A 16667-nucleotide genomic window follows, 5' to 3' on the forward strand; every position below is an offset into this window, starting at 1 on the left:
CAATTTTAAAGTTCTCTAAATAGAAAAATTTTAGTCATTTAACGATATTTTGGTCTTTACTCGATCGACGTAATAACATAATTAGCAATTTCGATAAACATTAACTTTTATTAGGCCAACATTCAAATTAATCTAAAAGCATACTAATAAATTAAGATTTGTTAAAACTATCTATCCACACAATTATATTTGAGAAATTATTACCCAACCACATTTTACTTATTTAAAAATTTAAGCAAATTATTTTTGTATTTTAAAAATTTACAGAGATTATACAAAAACTAGAACAGGATGAAACTAGAATTATTCAAGCAAACTCAGTGTACACATAAAACATTCCCAAAACACCTGGTTTCTATCGATTACACTTGCCAAGATATAACCTTACAAACATTTGCAACACCCACACCGAGTAAATTTCAAACTCGTCACTCGCAATGTTTTTGGCATATATAATACACCAACAACACCGAAAGAATCTATAATTATAAAAGAATGTAGACCGTAAAACCATTTATCTCTTTCTTCGGAATCAGTCGAATCTTCGGATCTGCCAGGAATTAAAGTAAATAAATAGTTAGCAAGATAGTTTCGGGTATCAACACACACGCAAACAGACGGTAACCCAATTCAATATTTAAAAATGGGGGTGGAAATTACAAAACTGACAGAACCATGCAGTCGAGGAACCAGATTTTTGGGAAGATTATTGCTTTTTTATTTCTTGGGAATTTAATCTTCATTATCAATAAACTAATGAAATACCAATGTAATGAATTTAAATAGAAATATGTTAATAATGAAATTAAGCAATAAACTAAAGTTTAGAGTTTTGTACATAAATAAATAAAAATCATTTGTAAAAATTGTTTTGTACATAATTCTATTTCAATATACATATAAAATTATTTGAAAAAATCTCAGCTCATTCAGAAACTATTATCATTGTTTAATGAAAAAAATCAGATAAACACAAAAATAAGTCTTTTATTATCATTATTATTAATATACTAAATAGGATATTTACCATCTCTTCCTGTTCCCATTAATTGATCTAACATTTGTCTCATTTGCTCTTGAGCCGACATTATAAATGTGAATTAAGTTCCTTAATTAAATGTAAATAATCTAGAAATTTCTAATGATACATTCCAAAAATCTATCCGATAATAAACTCACACAAAACCAAAATGGCTCTTCGATGCTTTCGATTGATGATGACGTTCATAGCTACGAACCCAGAAATTTTAACTACTGCATTTTCTGTACGTCGAGATTATGTTTAGTTACGAAAAATATATTTTTGTTGTAAAATATTAAAAAATCCTTTCTTTATTTTATCTTTTAATTTTCTGTTAGAAATATTTATTTATTTATTCCAGCAAAGATAGCCGTGTTACGTGTTATTTTAAAACTCTTTCTGCCCTATCCATCGTGATCGGTAAAAACCGCCGGGGTAATGGACGGGAGCCCCGGTCATCCTCAAGGACTATATACTACAAGGATAGCCAGATCCCTATTCTACAGTGTTAGCCAGGAATGGCAAGTTAGTGACGTCAGCACGTGTCCTGACCTCTCTGTTTACATAGAGAAGGGTGTGCACGTGTTTAGTTTTCGCTTTTAATATTCNAAAATGCTACATTATCACATTAAACTATATAATTGACTCCATAGAAAACGAACAACAATGAATGCCTACAAATTATTATTTTATTTCTTATATTTGCAAAGAAAATACGATTTTAGAAAGCAAAGAACGTCTATAGATCTATCGCTAAACCGTGTGCAAAATTGCCAGAAATAGAAAAAAAACCCCCTAACCCCCAACGGGCCAAGGTTAAACCGCCTTAAAACAATAAAGAAAAAAACCAAAATTTTTCTTTCATCCGTTTGTATCCTCTAATACTAAAAACTCCTTTTTTGTGTCTTGGGCTGGACCAAGTTCTTGAAGATATTTATGTATCGATTTTTCCTTAACATTTTTTAAAGCTAGGGCTCGATTTTCTTCTTCGCGGTCGTCTTCCGTAGAACAATTTGGATGTAATCGAGATAATTTAAATTATATCGGATTTTGCAGCTAGTGAAAGAAATACGCTGTACGTCCTGTGGATTTTGAAAACGAACAAGTGTTACTAATCCCGTTTGTCGTACCTCTACAGCGTGTAACGACTCGCAACTAATTTGTTTTAAAATTAACAGAAATTCAAACACGCCTTCACTCGTTAATAAACAGGACGACAAGATGCAAATCTTGTCGTCCTAAGGCATCGGCTGCTTAAGGTATTGGTCATAAAACGTTATTAAAAGGAGCTCTACAATTTTCCAATACTGTGCTTCGTTCCACGTGGATGTCATTCAAAGTTAAAACAAGTAAAACGACAAGATTATGTCTCGGAGTCTCACTACTAAGAGGAATCACTGACGCTCAAGACGGGTCTCGTTCTCATTCTTCAATCTTCTTTGGTATCGCTGCTTTTGAACGCGATACATTTTCCGTGAAACTAACCTATCCAATGTCGAAATTTCTCAACGCTGCGTGTCGCCCCTGGTTGAATTTTTGTCTATGCCTAACGAAAATGTCCCGTTTGTGAAAAAAATAATCCTGGCTATCGTATCGTCCGAAATTATTTATTTTGCACAAACAATATATATATATATATATATATTAATAAACGTAAAACGAAAAAACATTATATTTCGGAAATTAGTTTTAATATAAAATTATAACACTAGCGCCATCTACTTTCAAAACGAGATATTTCCGGTCAAGGTCAGCAATGTCGAACAACATGGGACAGGTAAATGGGTTTTTTCAAGGATTCGATTTAGCAACATTCGTATTTCCAACTTCCCAACCACCAACGCACGCGCAAATTTCGCACTACCGCCTGTTTGTAGAGCGCGTCGCCGTTTTCTATTTTGACTGGGTTCTCGGTCCCGAGTACCGACGAGTGTGGTTTATTTTGTGCGCGCATTATTTGAGAACCAAATACTCTGTGCCAAATTGCAACTCCCGACACGTACTGTACTCCTTCGTACCTCTCAGCTGATAACACAGTACGATTTTATAAACAAGACATAGTCTTGTCAACAACACATTCTTTTAAGTGTACAAATCTTTCTATCGTGGCCTCTAAACTACTCCATCTCGTTTGGCAGTCAAGAATTACGACTTAATTCCTTTCCGCTTTTCTGTTTTTTCATAATTCTGGAGAACGCTATTTCTTACGAGAGGTTTTCTAAAAACATTGCAAATTTTTCTGATTTGGTAAATCGATTGTTCATATTTGTCTGATAACACAATCTACAATCATCAAGATCGAGAGAACTTCGCTGGTCAAAGTCATCCTGGGAATCCTCAGACGTGTCATTTTCCGATTCCTCGCATGTAACATTTACATCAGTTTCAGCAAGTTTTTTATTTTTATACAATACATCAGTAACTGCTAAGTGTATGGCGTGTGAATAGCATAGTTGATTAATTATAAGCGATATTTGGCCAAATTTTTTCACAACAGCAGCACCATCGTTTGTTCTGCAACTATGTCGAGTTAAAAATTTGTAGCCTCTCAGAAACCAGTTTTAATTCTGTTTTAGCATCGCAAGAACTAGCTACGAAAACTAATCCTAAATTAAAATTTTTTTCAAAATGCTGTTATTCAAATATCTGCAATTCCTCTTGTTAGTCCACTCATCTAGTNGTCCTTGGGTCCAACCAATGTTATTTTGCCACGTGGCGTAGCGTACATAGCATTACTGTACATTAAAAATATTTTAATTTCAAAGCAATGATTAACCCCGCCGACGAGAGCGACTTATCCCGTTACCCCGGCGAAGACAAGAAACTAGATCGAGTCGTACCAAAACTTACGTCCAATGGAAATCATCGGAGATGCTTTTTCAAAAATCCCATTGTCTACGCGCACCGAGCATTGTTATTGTCCATTTTTACAATTTACGAATAAATTATAGGCCTTTTTCTAGAACCGAGATACAAATGCTTTTATAAAATATCTTAAAAACGATATTAGATTTGTTAAAACGGCACGCTTAGCCCATATGTTAATTACTCGAATAGTTTAATACAAATAACCGAGGGAACGATTTCCATTATAACGGAAGAAAAGATTGCCAGTCACTTTCCTTCCTTAAATTGGAGTCAACGAACGGTACATTAAAAATGAATTTCTCCGAAATAACTCGCACTGAAGGCGAAAAACACGTCAGAGCCCATGGCTTCCAGGTTCGGAACAGTCTCCAATCGTATTCCCGCTAGTTGTCGTTTTCCAGACGGCTACAGAAACTTTCTCCCGCAATAGATTTTTAATATTTCTCTCACCCGGCATCAATAAATACCATTTTGTTTTTTACTCGCTGGCCAATGATTGGCTGCTTAAAATTCGCAATGGCTTCCGGTTGTAGAGTCAAATTCGCTCAGTGTGAACTAAGCTTTGAGGAATTTTGCATTTTTGTACAACTTCGACATATATTTGCCAGTTAGGATCTCCTTCACCCATACAAAACCTCGAAACGTTATCGCGGCTACGTCGCCCCCGCAGTACGGCGGGTGGAGCCGTAGCATTTTTTATGTCGGCCGAAAAACTTTTAATATACGTGTAAATTGCGCTTTAATAATCCAACGTTCGTACCGAATTAAAGAACGCGCATTCTTTTATTCGACGTATTGTTGATATACGTAGCGCATCCGCGCTTATGGCGCCAACGATACGTTCTATTTTAGTGTTTGGGAAAGATGGAGCGAGAGAAATTAATTCATAGAATTTGCGGGCGAATATCCGGAACGGCGGAAAGAAAGTGGACGTGCCACGCCCGTATCTGTTCTTTCGGCCAAGACGAAACTCCTCCGTTTACGTAACGTCCGTATTCCGCCTATCACCAACGGGTCACGGTCGTGAAATTTAACACCTTACCGCTAATTTCTGGATTATTCTTTGTTTACCGATTACGGCCCGGTCGCTGCAGGCCACGTCAAGTTTCCAACCACCGGGCGAATTTAGCGTAGAAATTGAGCTTTTATGGCAAAAACATTTACTCGGACCGGCGGCGGAATACGTCTCCCGTGGGTAGAATCGAATAAATAAGGACACTTAAACCAGGGAGGATAAATAAAATTCGTTAATTTATTTTTAATAAGTTAAAATAGAAAATATTTCCGAAAAGTCCGTTAGAAAACCGCTATGGTTACGTTTATTGCCGATTTGCATATTTTTTGTGGGAGAGAATTTTAAAATATCGATTAACGCGGCTTTCGGATTCGGTAATTAATATTTTGTACTGTGAAAGCGTCACTGCCTCCAGATCCTGACCTGCAGCACCTTCAGGTACCCGACCACTCTCTTCAGGCCAAACAGGTAATTCTGGTCGGCCTTGTCCGAGGGAAAGACGTGAGCGAAGTCGATCATGCGAACGTCGAACAGAGTCGGGGGGTGGTCGTTCCTTCGGCGGATGGCGCCGCACACCTCCGAAGACAGTCCGCACACCGAGCAGGATCCGGCCCGACACTCCGAGCCCGCGCTCGGCGAATTTAAATTGGAACGGGAAATGGTTTCCGTCGCGTTCTCTTCCTTGCAATTCGGTATAAAAGTCAGCTTGTTTATGGCACCGATTTCCCGGTTGCAGCGGTCCCACACGCTTCTGTCGCCCTCGTAGACGAACAACAGCGAACTGGAGTAGAAGGCGAAAGTCCTTTGTACTTTAAACCAATTCTCGATGGCGTGCAACTTGTGCAGGAAACCGCACAAAATGGCGTGAACGGCAGTTTCGTACGATTTGTTCAGATACAAGAACAAGGCTGAAATGTAAACAAAAAGAATTAAGTGTCTTCCACTAGATTCGGCGTTAAGAAAGACGAAAGCACCTACCGTCGGCTATCGTCTCGGGAGTCTGCTGCCTCCCGTAATGTTTATCGAAATACAAAACTTTACCGGTGGAGTGACAAAAAATCTGAAAAATACACAACTATTCTTAACGGTATATTAAAGATCTCCTTAAAAATCCCAATGCCGGCTCTCCACTGGGGGCAATCGGTCGATACGTGGTCCCTTTGTTTTAAATTACATTTCTAGTTGTAATATTTGGTAATTTAAATTTATGGGTAAGATTTTTCCATAAACAGTAATGTCCCTCTTAACAGAAAAACACAGACGATGCGCTTTGTAAGTAAAATCTAGCCATATTACAGTACTATAATGCCCAAAATCGTCAATATAGAAATGATAGAAAGGATGAAAACTGCGTATAGTAAATAGAACATTATTCGCCGCATGCAGTTCTTCGTGGGGCAAATGAAAATATCTTTGTTCTGCACGCTATTAATCGTCATTAAAGAAGTTTCGGATTTTCAATTTCGAAATAAAATCTATGCTCGCACTATCATTCAGTTTTTCGACTTACAAATGAATTTTGAGTAAAAAAGTGAGTTTTTCGATGGTTTAATAATGTTTGTAATTACATTCAAGCGGTACCAATCTGTGGTAAAGTTTGTTTGCTGACGAGTTGTATAACAACAGTAAATCTGTTATAATATGCTGCTTGCTGATTGAAAACGTACTGTACTTTAATTAAAATTTGAAAGAATTGAAATGAAAACTTTCAGTCGTTTAAATTGATATTTTATAATGTAGTACAAATAAAAATATTTTAAACGAAAAGTTATGTTGCTTAGTAATCGGTTTGTTATAAAATAAACAACAGAATAAATAAAGTCCAAGTTGATATTTCTATCTGACGATATTTTTTTTAACTCTTTTCGCCCTGTGGGCACTAAGAGGACCTCTCTTTGCGAGCCCATTATGGGTTCGCCAGGCCCGCAATGGGGCTGCCGGGTGGCGAGGAACGGACCACCCCCCGAAAATTACCTCGGGATTTTTCGATCCGTTCGGATTCGAGCCCGGGTTCCCCAGAACAGTAGGCTGCCATCGGGGCGCTATTGTCTACCGTTTAGTAAATTTTTATAAACATACTTATTTAATTCTTTATGAAAATAATTAAATTTAGTTTATATAAATGTACAGTACACGCCAATCGAAACCCGATATTAAGCAAATACACTCCCACAACCATTAATCTAAAATTAATTAATTATACTGTAATTATTAACTTTAATACGAGATGGCACCTAACGCCTCACTCTACTGCCAAATTCATTTCTAATTTATAATCATTATATCCAAATTTAGCCCAGTTGTGGGAGTAAATTTAGTTTATATGCGTAATTTCCCTCATTTAGGAACTTTCTTATCACCTCTCGCAAACCGTTTTGAAGGTTTACTATACATATACAGCCGATTGCAGAGACAGAGTTTACGTTAAACGACGTTTATCAAACAGAACGGCCTACAGACGTTGGCTGCCCGAACCGCGGTTTAAAATGCGTTGCAAAGTCGACGATCGTCTATTTCCGACCGTTCTCTAAACGAACTTCGGCAAAACATTGGCTCTTACTTCCGCTTTAGCAGTCGTTCGGCCATTCGGATTATTTGTTTGTGACGTCAGAAATGATGGCCAAGCTATATTCTGAAAGCTTTCGGAAATGAAATCTTAAGGCCGTCAAAACCATCGTTCGGCAATTAACGACAATCCCTTTCTATTTCGATATTTAATTTCGTCGCCGATACGGTTTAAAATACGAACAAATCCAATTTTAGAAAATTTATACCGAATTCGAAATAGATTTTTAAGGAATTATTTCGACATCTTATTACTGTCGAAATGAATAATTTTAAATATTTTATTATTAATATTACATTCTTTTATATCTATAAACAGATTTCTGTAATTATTAACTCGTTTGCATTAACGTTTTATAACCGACGCGATACTCGAATTGTAAATAAATGCATCTGATTTGAATGAAGTTTTAAGTCTTCACCCATTTGAATATCGAAACTGGAACATTTAAAACTAATTTAAAGTATTTCATTCTGTTGTTTTTGCTCCCAGCAATTAATTAATGAATAATTTTGTCGATTCCTACCGTTTACAACATTTATCGAAGGAACGATATCCGTTTTTATCTAAACTTTTCCACGAACAAAGCTACCACTCGAATCGAAAAGCCCTCTAAACCCGCTGTCGAGTGAGTCTAGAAAATAGGTCGAGTAACTTGTTTCTAATCGCTGTGTACGTTGTGGCGGGCGAGAAACGCCCTCTCTGCAATGAACTTTTTCTTAAAAGCGGTCTACCCGATCTGTAAACCGCCGTCGGTCTCTAAACGTTGCCTCCGCAATCGGCTGATAAAGTTTGACAGAAAGGCTTTCTTTTATCTAAGGTCTATACAAAAACCGGTTTTCGAATGTTCACCCCCAAAATGGAGATAGTCGAAGGGATACTTATAACTTATTTTAAAAGTTTTTAATTTATTTGATATTTGTAAAATTTCAAAAATATAAAATAAAACCGACCGACGTCTACTGTGTACACAAAACAAAATGCTACATTATCACATTAAACTATATAATTGACTCCATAGAAAACGAACAACAATGAATGCCTACAAATTATTATTTTATTTCTTATATTTGCAAAGAAAATACGATTTTAGAAAGCAAAGAACGTCTATAGATCTATCGCTAAACCGTGTGCAAAATTGCCAGAAATAGAAAAAAACTCTCTTACTCGCTACTGGGCTAGGTTTAATCGTCTTTAAAGCATTAAGTAATAAATCTAAATTTTTTCTTTCATCCGTTTGTATCCTCTAATACTAAAATCTCCTTTTTTGTGTCTTGGGCTGGACCAAGTTCTTGAAGATATTTATGTATCGATTTTTCCTTAACATTTTTTAAAGCTAGGGCTCGATTTTCTTCTTCGCGGTCGTCTTCCGTAGAACAATTTGGATGTAATCGAGATAATTTAAATTATATCGGATTTTGCAGCTAGTGAAAGAAATACGCTGTACGTCTTGTGGATTTTGAAAACGAACAAGTGTTACTAATCCCGTTTGTCGTACCTCTACAGCGTGTAACGACTCGCAACTAATTTGTTTTAAAATTAACAGAAATTCAAACACGCCTTCACTCGTTAATAAACAGGACGACAAGATTTGCATCTTGTCGTCCTAAGGCATCGGCTGCTTAAGGTATTGGTCATAAAACGTTATTAAAAGGAGCTCTACAATTTTCCAATACTGTGCTTCGTTCCACGTGGATGTCATTCAAAGTTAAAACAAGTAAAACGACAAGATTATGTCTCGGAGTCTCACTACTAAGAGGAATCACTGACGCTCAAGACGGGTCTCGTTCTCATTCTTCAATCTTCTTTGGTATCGCTGCTTTTGAACGCGATACATTTTCCGTGAAACTAACCTATCCAATGTCGAAATTTCTCAACGCTGCGTGTCGCCCCTGGTTGAATTTTTGTCTATGCCTAACGAAAATGTCCCGTTTTTGAAAAAAATAATCCTGGCTATCGTATCGTCCGAAATTATTTATTTTGCACAAACAATATATATATATATATATATATTAATAAACGTAAAACGAAAAAACATTATATTTCGGAAATTAGTTTTAATATAAAATTATAACACTAGCGCCATCTACTTTCAAAACGAGATATTTCCGGTCAAGGTCAGCAATGTCGAACAACATGGGACAGGTAAATGGGTTTTTTCAAGGATTCGATTTAGCAACATTCGTATTTCCAACTTCCCAACCACCAACGCACGCGCAAATTTCGCACTACCGCCTGTTTGTAGAGCGCGTCGCCGTTTTCTATTTTGACTGGGTTCTCGGTCCCGAGTACCGACGAGTGTGGTTTATTTTGTGCGCGCATTATTTGAGAACCAAATACTCTGTGCCAAATTGCAACTCCCGACACGTACTGTACTCCTTCGTACCTCTCAGCTGATAACACAGTACGATTTTATAAACAAGACATAGTTTTGTCAACAACACATTCTTTTAAGTGTACAAATCTTTCTATCGTGGCCTCTAAACTACTCCATCTCGTTTGGCAGTCAAGAATTACGACTTAATTCCTTTCCGCTTTTCTGTTTTTTTCATAATTCTGGAGAACGCTATTTCTTACGAGAGGTTTTCTAAAAACATTGCAAATTTTTCTGATTTGGTAAATCGATTGTTCATATTTGTCTGATAACACAATCTACAATCATCAAGATCGAGAGAACTTCGCTGGTCAAAGTCATCCTGGGAATCCTCAGACGTGTCATTTTCCGATTCCTCGCATGTAACATTTACATCAGTTTCAGCAAGTTTTTTATTTTTATACAATACATCAGTAACTGCTAAGTGTATGGCGTGTGAATAGCATAGTTGATTAATTATAAGCGATATTTGGCCAAATTTTTTCACAACAGCAGCACCATCGTTTGTTCTGCAACTATGTCGAGTTAAAAATTTGTAGCCTCTCAGAAACCAGTTTTAATTCTGTTTTAGCATCGCAAGAACTAGCTACGAAAACTAATCCTAAATTAAAATTTTTTTCAAAATGCTGTTATTCAAATATCTGCAATTCCTCTTGTTAGTCCATTCATCTAGTTATAGAAAATTTTTCCCATCCTTCTTCATACAATACAATTCTTCTACGGTTTCGAATTTGGCAGTTTCATAAAATGTATAAGTTCCATTACTCCAGTTGTTTTGTGGTTAAGAAATATCTCCGTTGTTGCAAAGATTCTCGTATGAACGAGCTTGCTGTAATGCTATTAATGGACAATCCATCAATGGCAGCAAGTTTTGAAACAATTTCTTCTATACTACTCTTTTTCATAAAATTAAAAATGCTGGTTTGTATTTGTAGACAGGATGATGATGGATCGGGATCAGATAATTCTTGTTTTTCGATCGGTTCAGGTTTCTTGTCGATTATTTTATGGACTGCTTTCGAATGATTATGGAGGTTACTCATAGATGAACTTTTGCAACTCAACATTTTATGACAATAGCGAGGTCGAGGCCGAAGTTTTAAACGCGAAAACGTGTATTGTACGTCGGATGTTCAGCGCCGCTTTCCTATAAGCCCAGAAGTTTGACAATGGTGTTTGGAATGTCGAGCATGATTCCACTGACTTCCCAAACTTCTAGGCTTACAGGAAAGCGGCGCTGAACATCCGACGTACAATACACGTTTTCGCGTTTAAAACTTCGGCCTCGACCTCGCTAATAATTACGGCACGCCTTGTCTTTTTCAACGTTTTTGAAGTTATTCCAAACTTATGACTTATTTTGGTCTAAAAGATTGTATTAAAAATATTTTAATCAATCAACGACTCAAACTTCTATCGGGCTTAAATATCTTGTGGTCTTGAAAATCGTTAATTTATTGGTTATCAAATAAATATTTGATAACCAATTTCTCTGTTACCCTTTCTCTGTTACCAGGCGAAACTGGACCAGATCAGTTCCTAAGAAAAAACTGTTTATTAATACAATTGTTGAACGAACCTTGTACCTTAACTAACATTTCCTTTTTTGTTCGTCATCTTATAAAAAATTTAAATTTAAAAATCTCCTTTTTTACCGCGTGGTTTTAATATTAAAATAATTTTATTTTTCCCCTTTTCCTTTATAATTTAGTTCCCTTAATTTTAATCAATCATAAAGATCAAAATTCGTCTTTGGATATGGTTAAAAGAAGGTTTTTCATCCCAGCCCAGGGCCTCACAGTAATATTTAAGTTTGACTGTATTTTAATGGAATAAAAAGTTTAAAAATATTAGTATAAACACTGAAATGTACTTACATGGTTTCTGTTTTTACTAACTAAAAGACGTATCACAACGCCACAAACTTCGACTAACTGAAAAAGTGGACTAAGTTAGTTTGATCTTGGGAGGGACACACACGAACGTCGCACCCATCGCCAGTATTGCCAGACGTTTTTCGGTTGTTGCAAGATTTCTCCCTATTGAACTGGACACATTTTAGGTGTAGGGAGATTTGTTTTTGTAGTTAGTTTTATGAAACTCATTATTTAACAATATTCCCGTTTTATGACAGAGGAAATTTTGTGTCAATATATCAAATAATTATTTAATTTTTATCTTTTAAGTCTATGCTCAAAATCCAGTATTTTTAATTGGGAAAACTCGGTTTTCAAATTATATATAATTTTTTTCAAAAAACCGGTTTTAAAAAACGACAAACCCTACTTCTATCTTCGTCTAATTTTAATTTACAAAAGTGTTTTTCCCATGCTCCCGTTTAGTTTATGTAATGCAAAAAAAAAAACGTGTGAACGTAGAACGTATCTGGATGAATCACCAGTCGAGAAATTCCTGGGAGTTTTTCGACCTGTCCAGATTTGATCTCGGTGGGCTGCCACCTCGGCCGTTCGGTCATCCTGCTAAAGTCGCAAAAGTTTTGTTACAAATAATCTATAATGGAGACAAGGGAACAAAGCCAAGTAATTAATTTATAAAGACTATATTTCGTAAATGAATACAGGTTATTCGTAAGTCCCTACCAATTTCAAAAATTAATTGTATTTAATTATCGAAGTTACGGGAGCGTACGCCCGTTAAAAGAAACACTCAAAGATTTTTTCAAATGTTAAGCAGTGGTGCAAGTTTTCGCCCAACGGTCACGTGACGGCACTAGCTAATGCCGCAATAACAAAAATAGAGTGGACTTCATTTTCCGGAAAAACGATGTCCGTCCACGCCGTTCGTATTTATCTCGACCAGAACTTTCCAGACAAATGGATTGGCTGCGTGTCTGCAAATTTTTCTGTTATTTTCTCTGTCTCCCCCGTCCTTGGTTTAACAGTGATTTTTCTTATGGGGTTACTTCACGGATCATGTGTACCGTAGGTATGTTGTGTGCCATCTGATCTACCGGGCCTTTAAATGAAAATTGTCCGGACGGTCTCTGCTGTCGACACGGATGAATTGAGACGTATGAGAGCTAAAACAGAATGCGGGATTGTCGTTTGCAGTGTTGTGAGAGTAGGACACGTCGAACAACTCTAAGTAAATAAAACACAATTGTTCTTTCTTTTAACATATCTCATTCATATAACTTCAATAGCTCGAGTGCAATTAATTTTCGAAATCAAGTAGGGATTTATGAACAGCCCTTTATTCAAAATACGACTCAGTGAATTAACAAGTGGTCGTGTCTCTAGAGACAAATTGGATGCTTCTGCATAAGGAAAAAGATTCTATTATTATTTATATTTTTACTAATACACCGTTTGTTGCTTAAAGGTTTACGGACACTCCATTTATATACTGTAATTTCATAAAAATGATACCATTGTCCACATATAACATAACAGAAATTTCATTACGGATGACAAAAATTGGTGTGTAAACTATTATTATTATTATACGAAAAATTTTTATTGTGAGAGGGCACTTAGACACGCGTTTTGAGTGAGTCACCCTCTGTTGCTGTCGTTGCAATCTTGTTTCGTTGTACTGAATTCAAAAGGAATCCTAACCATGATTTAAGAGTTAAACAAATAAATATTGTTTTATTTTGCAAATATTGTGAATTTGTGTTACAGTCCATTTTCATTGTAAGCAATCGATGTCTAACAATTGGAAAGAAGGAAATTCGTAAAATAACGCCAAAAAATAAATTTTCAAAATACAGTAAGGCTACACGTACCCTGTCAACAAATTGTTAAAACACTGTTTTGCCATTACAATGTACAGTACCTACACATTAAGTTCAAATTCGGGTGTGTATAGAGATGATGATATCACAAAACGGTGAACAGTCACAATAATGCAACGACTAAATTCGCCCAGTGTGATCGGATGAAATCGTGCGTACTGATAACAATTCCATTATAAGATTATAAGATTGTAAGAGAGGATTTTGTCATCAGACTGGTCACTCCCAGTGTTACCACTCATAAAGACATATCCTTACAACCAGAGCTATTATAGTGGCCAGATGGTTGTTTGTTAATTTAATTAATTTAAGTTATGGCAACGCAACACTTGGGCAATCTGCCTAGGAGGATGCCTTCTGGGATGTCTTTTAAGGGAAACTGGCCCCTATTAAGGCGTTAGACGTGGAGAAAATCTGGAAAACGCCACGTGGCCAGTCCATCCGAGCGAGGCGCGAACCCATGACCGAACTCCCAGTGTTCAGGGTACGAAGACTGCTAGGCCACTGGTGGGCCATGTGGCCAGATGGCCAAGTGGTCGAGGTGGCAGCCTACCGCTCTGGGAGACCCAGGTTCGAATCTGGACAGGTCCAAAAATCCCCAGAAATTTTTCAGGGGGTGGCCCACCTGGATATGTTGAGCTCTGTCCCTCACCATCCAGTCGCCTGTGGGCCTGACCAAACTCATAATGGGCTTGCTAATGGAGGCCCTCTTAATGTCAACAGAAACAGTTTTAAAAAATAAATAAATGAATAAAATAAAACCAGGGCTATATATATATATACACACAGTATACAGACTTAAGAACATTGCTCACTGTAGGATAGATACATTACTTAAAGGTGAATGTGAACATTGTTCATTCCCAAAAAGTAGCATGGCAAAGGTTGTTCGGGCATTGGCACTCTATGAGATCTGGGACAAATCTGAGCAAGAAACTTTTCATGAATGGTCCTGGTTACTTGGTCACTGTCTCCTATCATCCTGGCTAAGCCCACAACGAATATAGAAAAAAGTCCTCTTAGCACCCTGTAATACTTTGTTACCAGTAATTCAATATCTTTGTAAAAGTGATATTTTTCTTTCTTCTTTTGGCTGAAGGGGGAAAGAAGAAATCATCTGTAAGTCAGTGTCTGCTAAAAAAAGAACGAATATAATTCTTCATCTTTTATTTTGTTGTTTTCCTCACCTTTTGGAAGTTGCAGAAGAATTTTGCCAATGAAGACCAATATCTACAAACATTTGTAATTGTTCATTGTATTTATGTGTAAACTAATAAGTTGGTCTTGCAAAAATCAAGAAGTGGTTAATTGTTTTGATATTACAACCCACAGAGCAAAGTCAAAAATAAATGAAATGGAATCACAATTTCATTTCATTCTCACACTGAAGCACATTTTGTGTAGTTCTCATAGTCTATTTTCTAATGAGTTAAAAGAGCACAAATAGAAGCCACCTCTACAATGTCCACAATGTAAAACTGACCAAAAATGTATTGGATTTTCTGTCAACATTCCCATGTCCAGTCTACACATGCAACAACAACACAACTGCTAACATCTGCACAATAACAAAAGTGCTTTAATTTGTCGACCATAAAAACTTCATCCAAATTACAATATTGAAAGACGACTATAATATATAATTTTATAAATACACAAATAGAATTTCTGTATTCATTAAAATTAAAGAATAAATGATATATTATTATTTATTCTAAATATGAATAGAAAAATATATTTACCCTCATGCCTAAAATTCGAAATCCAGTAATTGTACTGATTGGATATTTGATAGTCTCGTGAAGTATTTTTTCAGGAGATGCTTCAGGATCGTAAGTACAAGGTCCGACCTTTATATCCAAAATGCAAGGTTTGACAAAGGCTTCCGTAACATCATCTATACAAAGGTATTTGATTCCTATTAAAAATACAATTTATCATGTAATTATCAGTTTTCTTAACAAAGTTTATATATTAAAAAATTTTATGCATCTTTCTGAATCAAAGCATAGAGTAGATCATCTACTATAAGAATTCTGTTGGCCACATGGCAAGCATTTAAAGTACTGCTTCCTAGGTATTTTAAATCTTTCATATGCACTCACCCGTTAACAACTTTCTATCTTTAAAACAGATGATCTTTCGCATTCTTCTTTGCCTAGTAAGGAAAAAAGAATGCGAGCACAATACACACATTTATAAATAAAAAAAATATATGATATTTGATTATAACACATGTTTAAATTAATGCAAAACCAGTCTTCAAATACAAGCTTTTACATTCCCAACTATTATAATATTAAATCATCATTAACTCAACACCAGAGTGAAGTAAATTAACAAAATCTTCAAACTTGTTACTGGTGTGTTCCCCCACGATGACAAAAATGAAAAAAATAAATAGTTTGTTACTAACGTTTTCGAACCAAAAAGGTTCTTCCTCGGGTAACATTGAATTTCTGATGGAATGCCGATCAAAGAAAACAAATTTGAAATTTGAACATGTGTTTCCTGATTACGTCTCCTTGTGCATGCACTCTCCAGTGATTGATGGTATTCATAGATTTTTGTCCATAAGCACCTGCCACGCTACTGATAGAGTTATCCCTTCTTTGTGATTGATGCAGTTATTACTGCTAAGGCTAGCTATGTATATGCTCGTAGCCTCTAACTACCTGAGGTGGTGTGCATGTTGGGTGGTGCAGTTAATTCTTGCCTGACTAAAACCCAGCTCTATGTCTGAATCCAAGGCATAAATGGACAGAGCAGTGGTGGTCCTTTCATTCTGTACATCAGCTGCACGTAATTTGAATGGAAAAAACTATTAGTTTTAAGAGTTGTGCTTGTATCATTTTCTAAATAAACAGCAATATTTTACCTGTCTTTGTTTAAACAATGGCCACAATCAAAAAATTTAGTAACAATGTGAGAAAATTTATAAAGCTGCTACAAAATGGAAAAAATCTAAGAGCAGTTGGAATGTCATTAAGAACTGTAAATTACACTTGGAAAAAGTTTAAAGACACAAGAAGCATAAAAAAAAATATCAAAAGTAATTGTCCCCGT

At 36.1% G+C, this 16667-nt stretch overlaps 2 protein-coding genes across 3 annotated transcripts in view; both read right to left on the minus strand.

The window, feature by feature from the left end:
• Positions 1-1245, minus strand: part of LOC111638112 (putative RNA-binding protein Luc7-like 2) — a 75686-nt gene extending 74441 nt beyond the window's left edge. The window contains exon 1 of one of the 2 annotated variants that reach the window (XM_023383757.1): positions 1028-1245. In XM_023383757.1, the coding sequence (XP_023239525.1) occupies positions 1028-1088 (61 nt within the window). In that variant the 5' untranslated portion in view covers positions 1089-1245. The remainder of the gene's footprint in view (positions 1-1027) is intronic. The other variant, XM_023383758.1, reaches the window with a different exon arrangement.
• A 3876-nt stretch (positions 1246-5121) lies between these two features.
• LOC111638123 (inositol polyphosphate multikinase-like) lies at positions 5122-15765 on the minus strand. Its single transcript, XM_023383767.1, has 4 exons — positions 15707-15765; positions 15344-15519; positions 5883-5964; positions 5122-5812 (listed from the first exon to the last, which is right to left on the minus strand). Exons 1-4 carry the CDS (start codon positions 15747-15749, stop codon positions 5307-5309), a joined length of 807 nt encoding a protein of 268 aa, XP_023239535.1. The 5' UTR covers positions 15750-15765; the 3' UTR covers positions 5122-5306.
• Positions 15766-16667: the final 902 nt, after the last annotated feature.

This window comes from Centruroides sculpturatus, unplaced genomic scaffold (genome assembly GCF_000671375.1).
Source record: "Centruroides sculpturatus isolate CEXI.00-Female unplaced genomic scaffold, Cexi_2.0 scaffold937, whole genome shotgun sequence".
NCBI lineage: Eukaryota > Metazoa > Arthropoda > Arachnida > Scorpiones > Buthidae > Centruroides > Centruroides sculpturatus.

Bases quoted from the DNA above. Each gene is read 5' to 3' on its own strand.
- LOC111638123 (XM_023383767.1), bottom strand. From the start codon at position 15,749: ATGCGAAAGATCATCTGTTTTAAAGATAGAAAGTTGTTAACGG. The intron at 5,965-15,343 runs GTAAATATATTT...TGTATTTTTCAG, and splicing joins TTCGAATTTTAGGCATGAGG to ATTTTTTGTCACTCCACCGG. The intron at 5,813-5,882 runs GTAGGTGCTTTC...TTTACATTTCAG, and splicing joins TCCCGAGACGATAGCCGACG to CCTTGTTCTTGTATCTGAAC.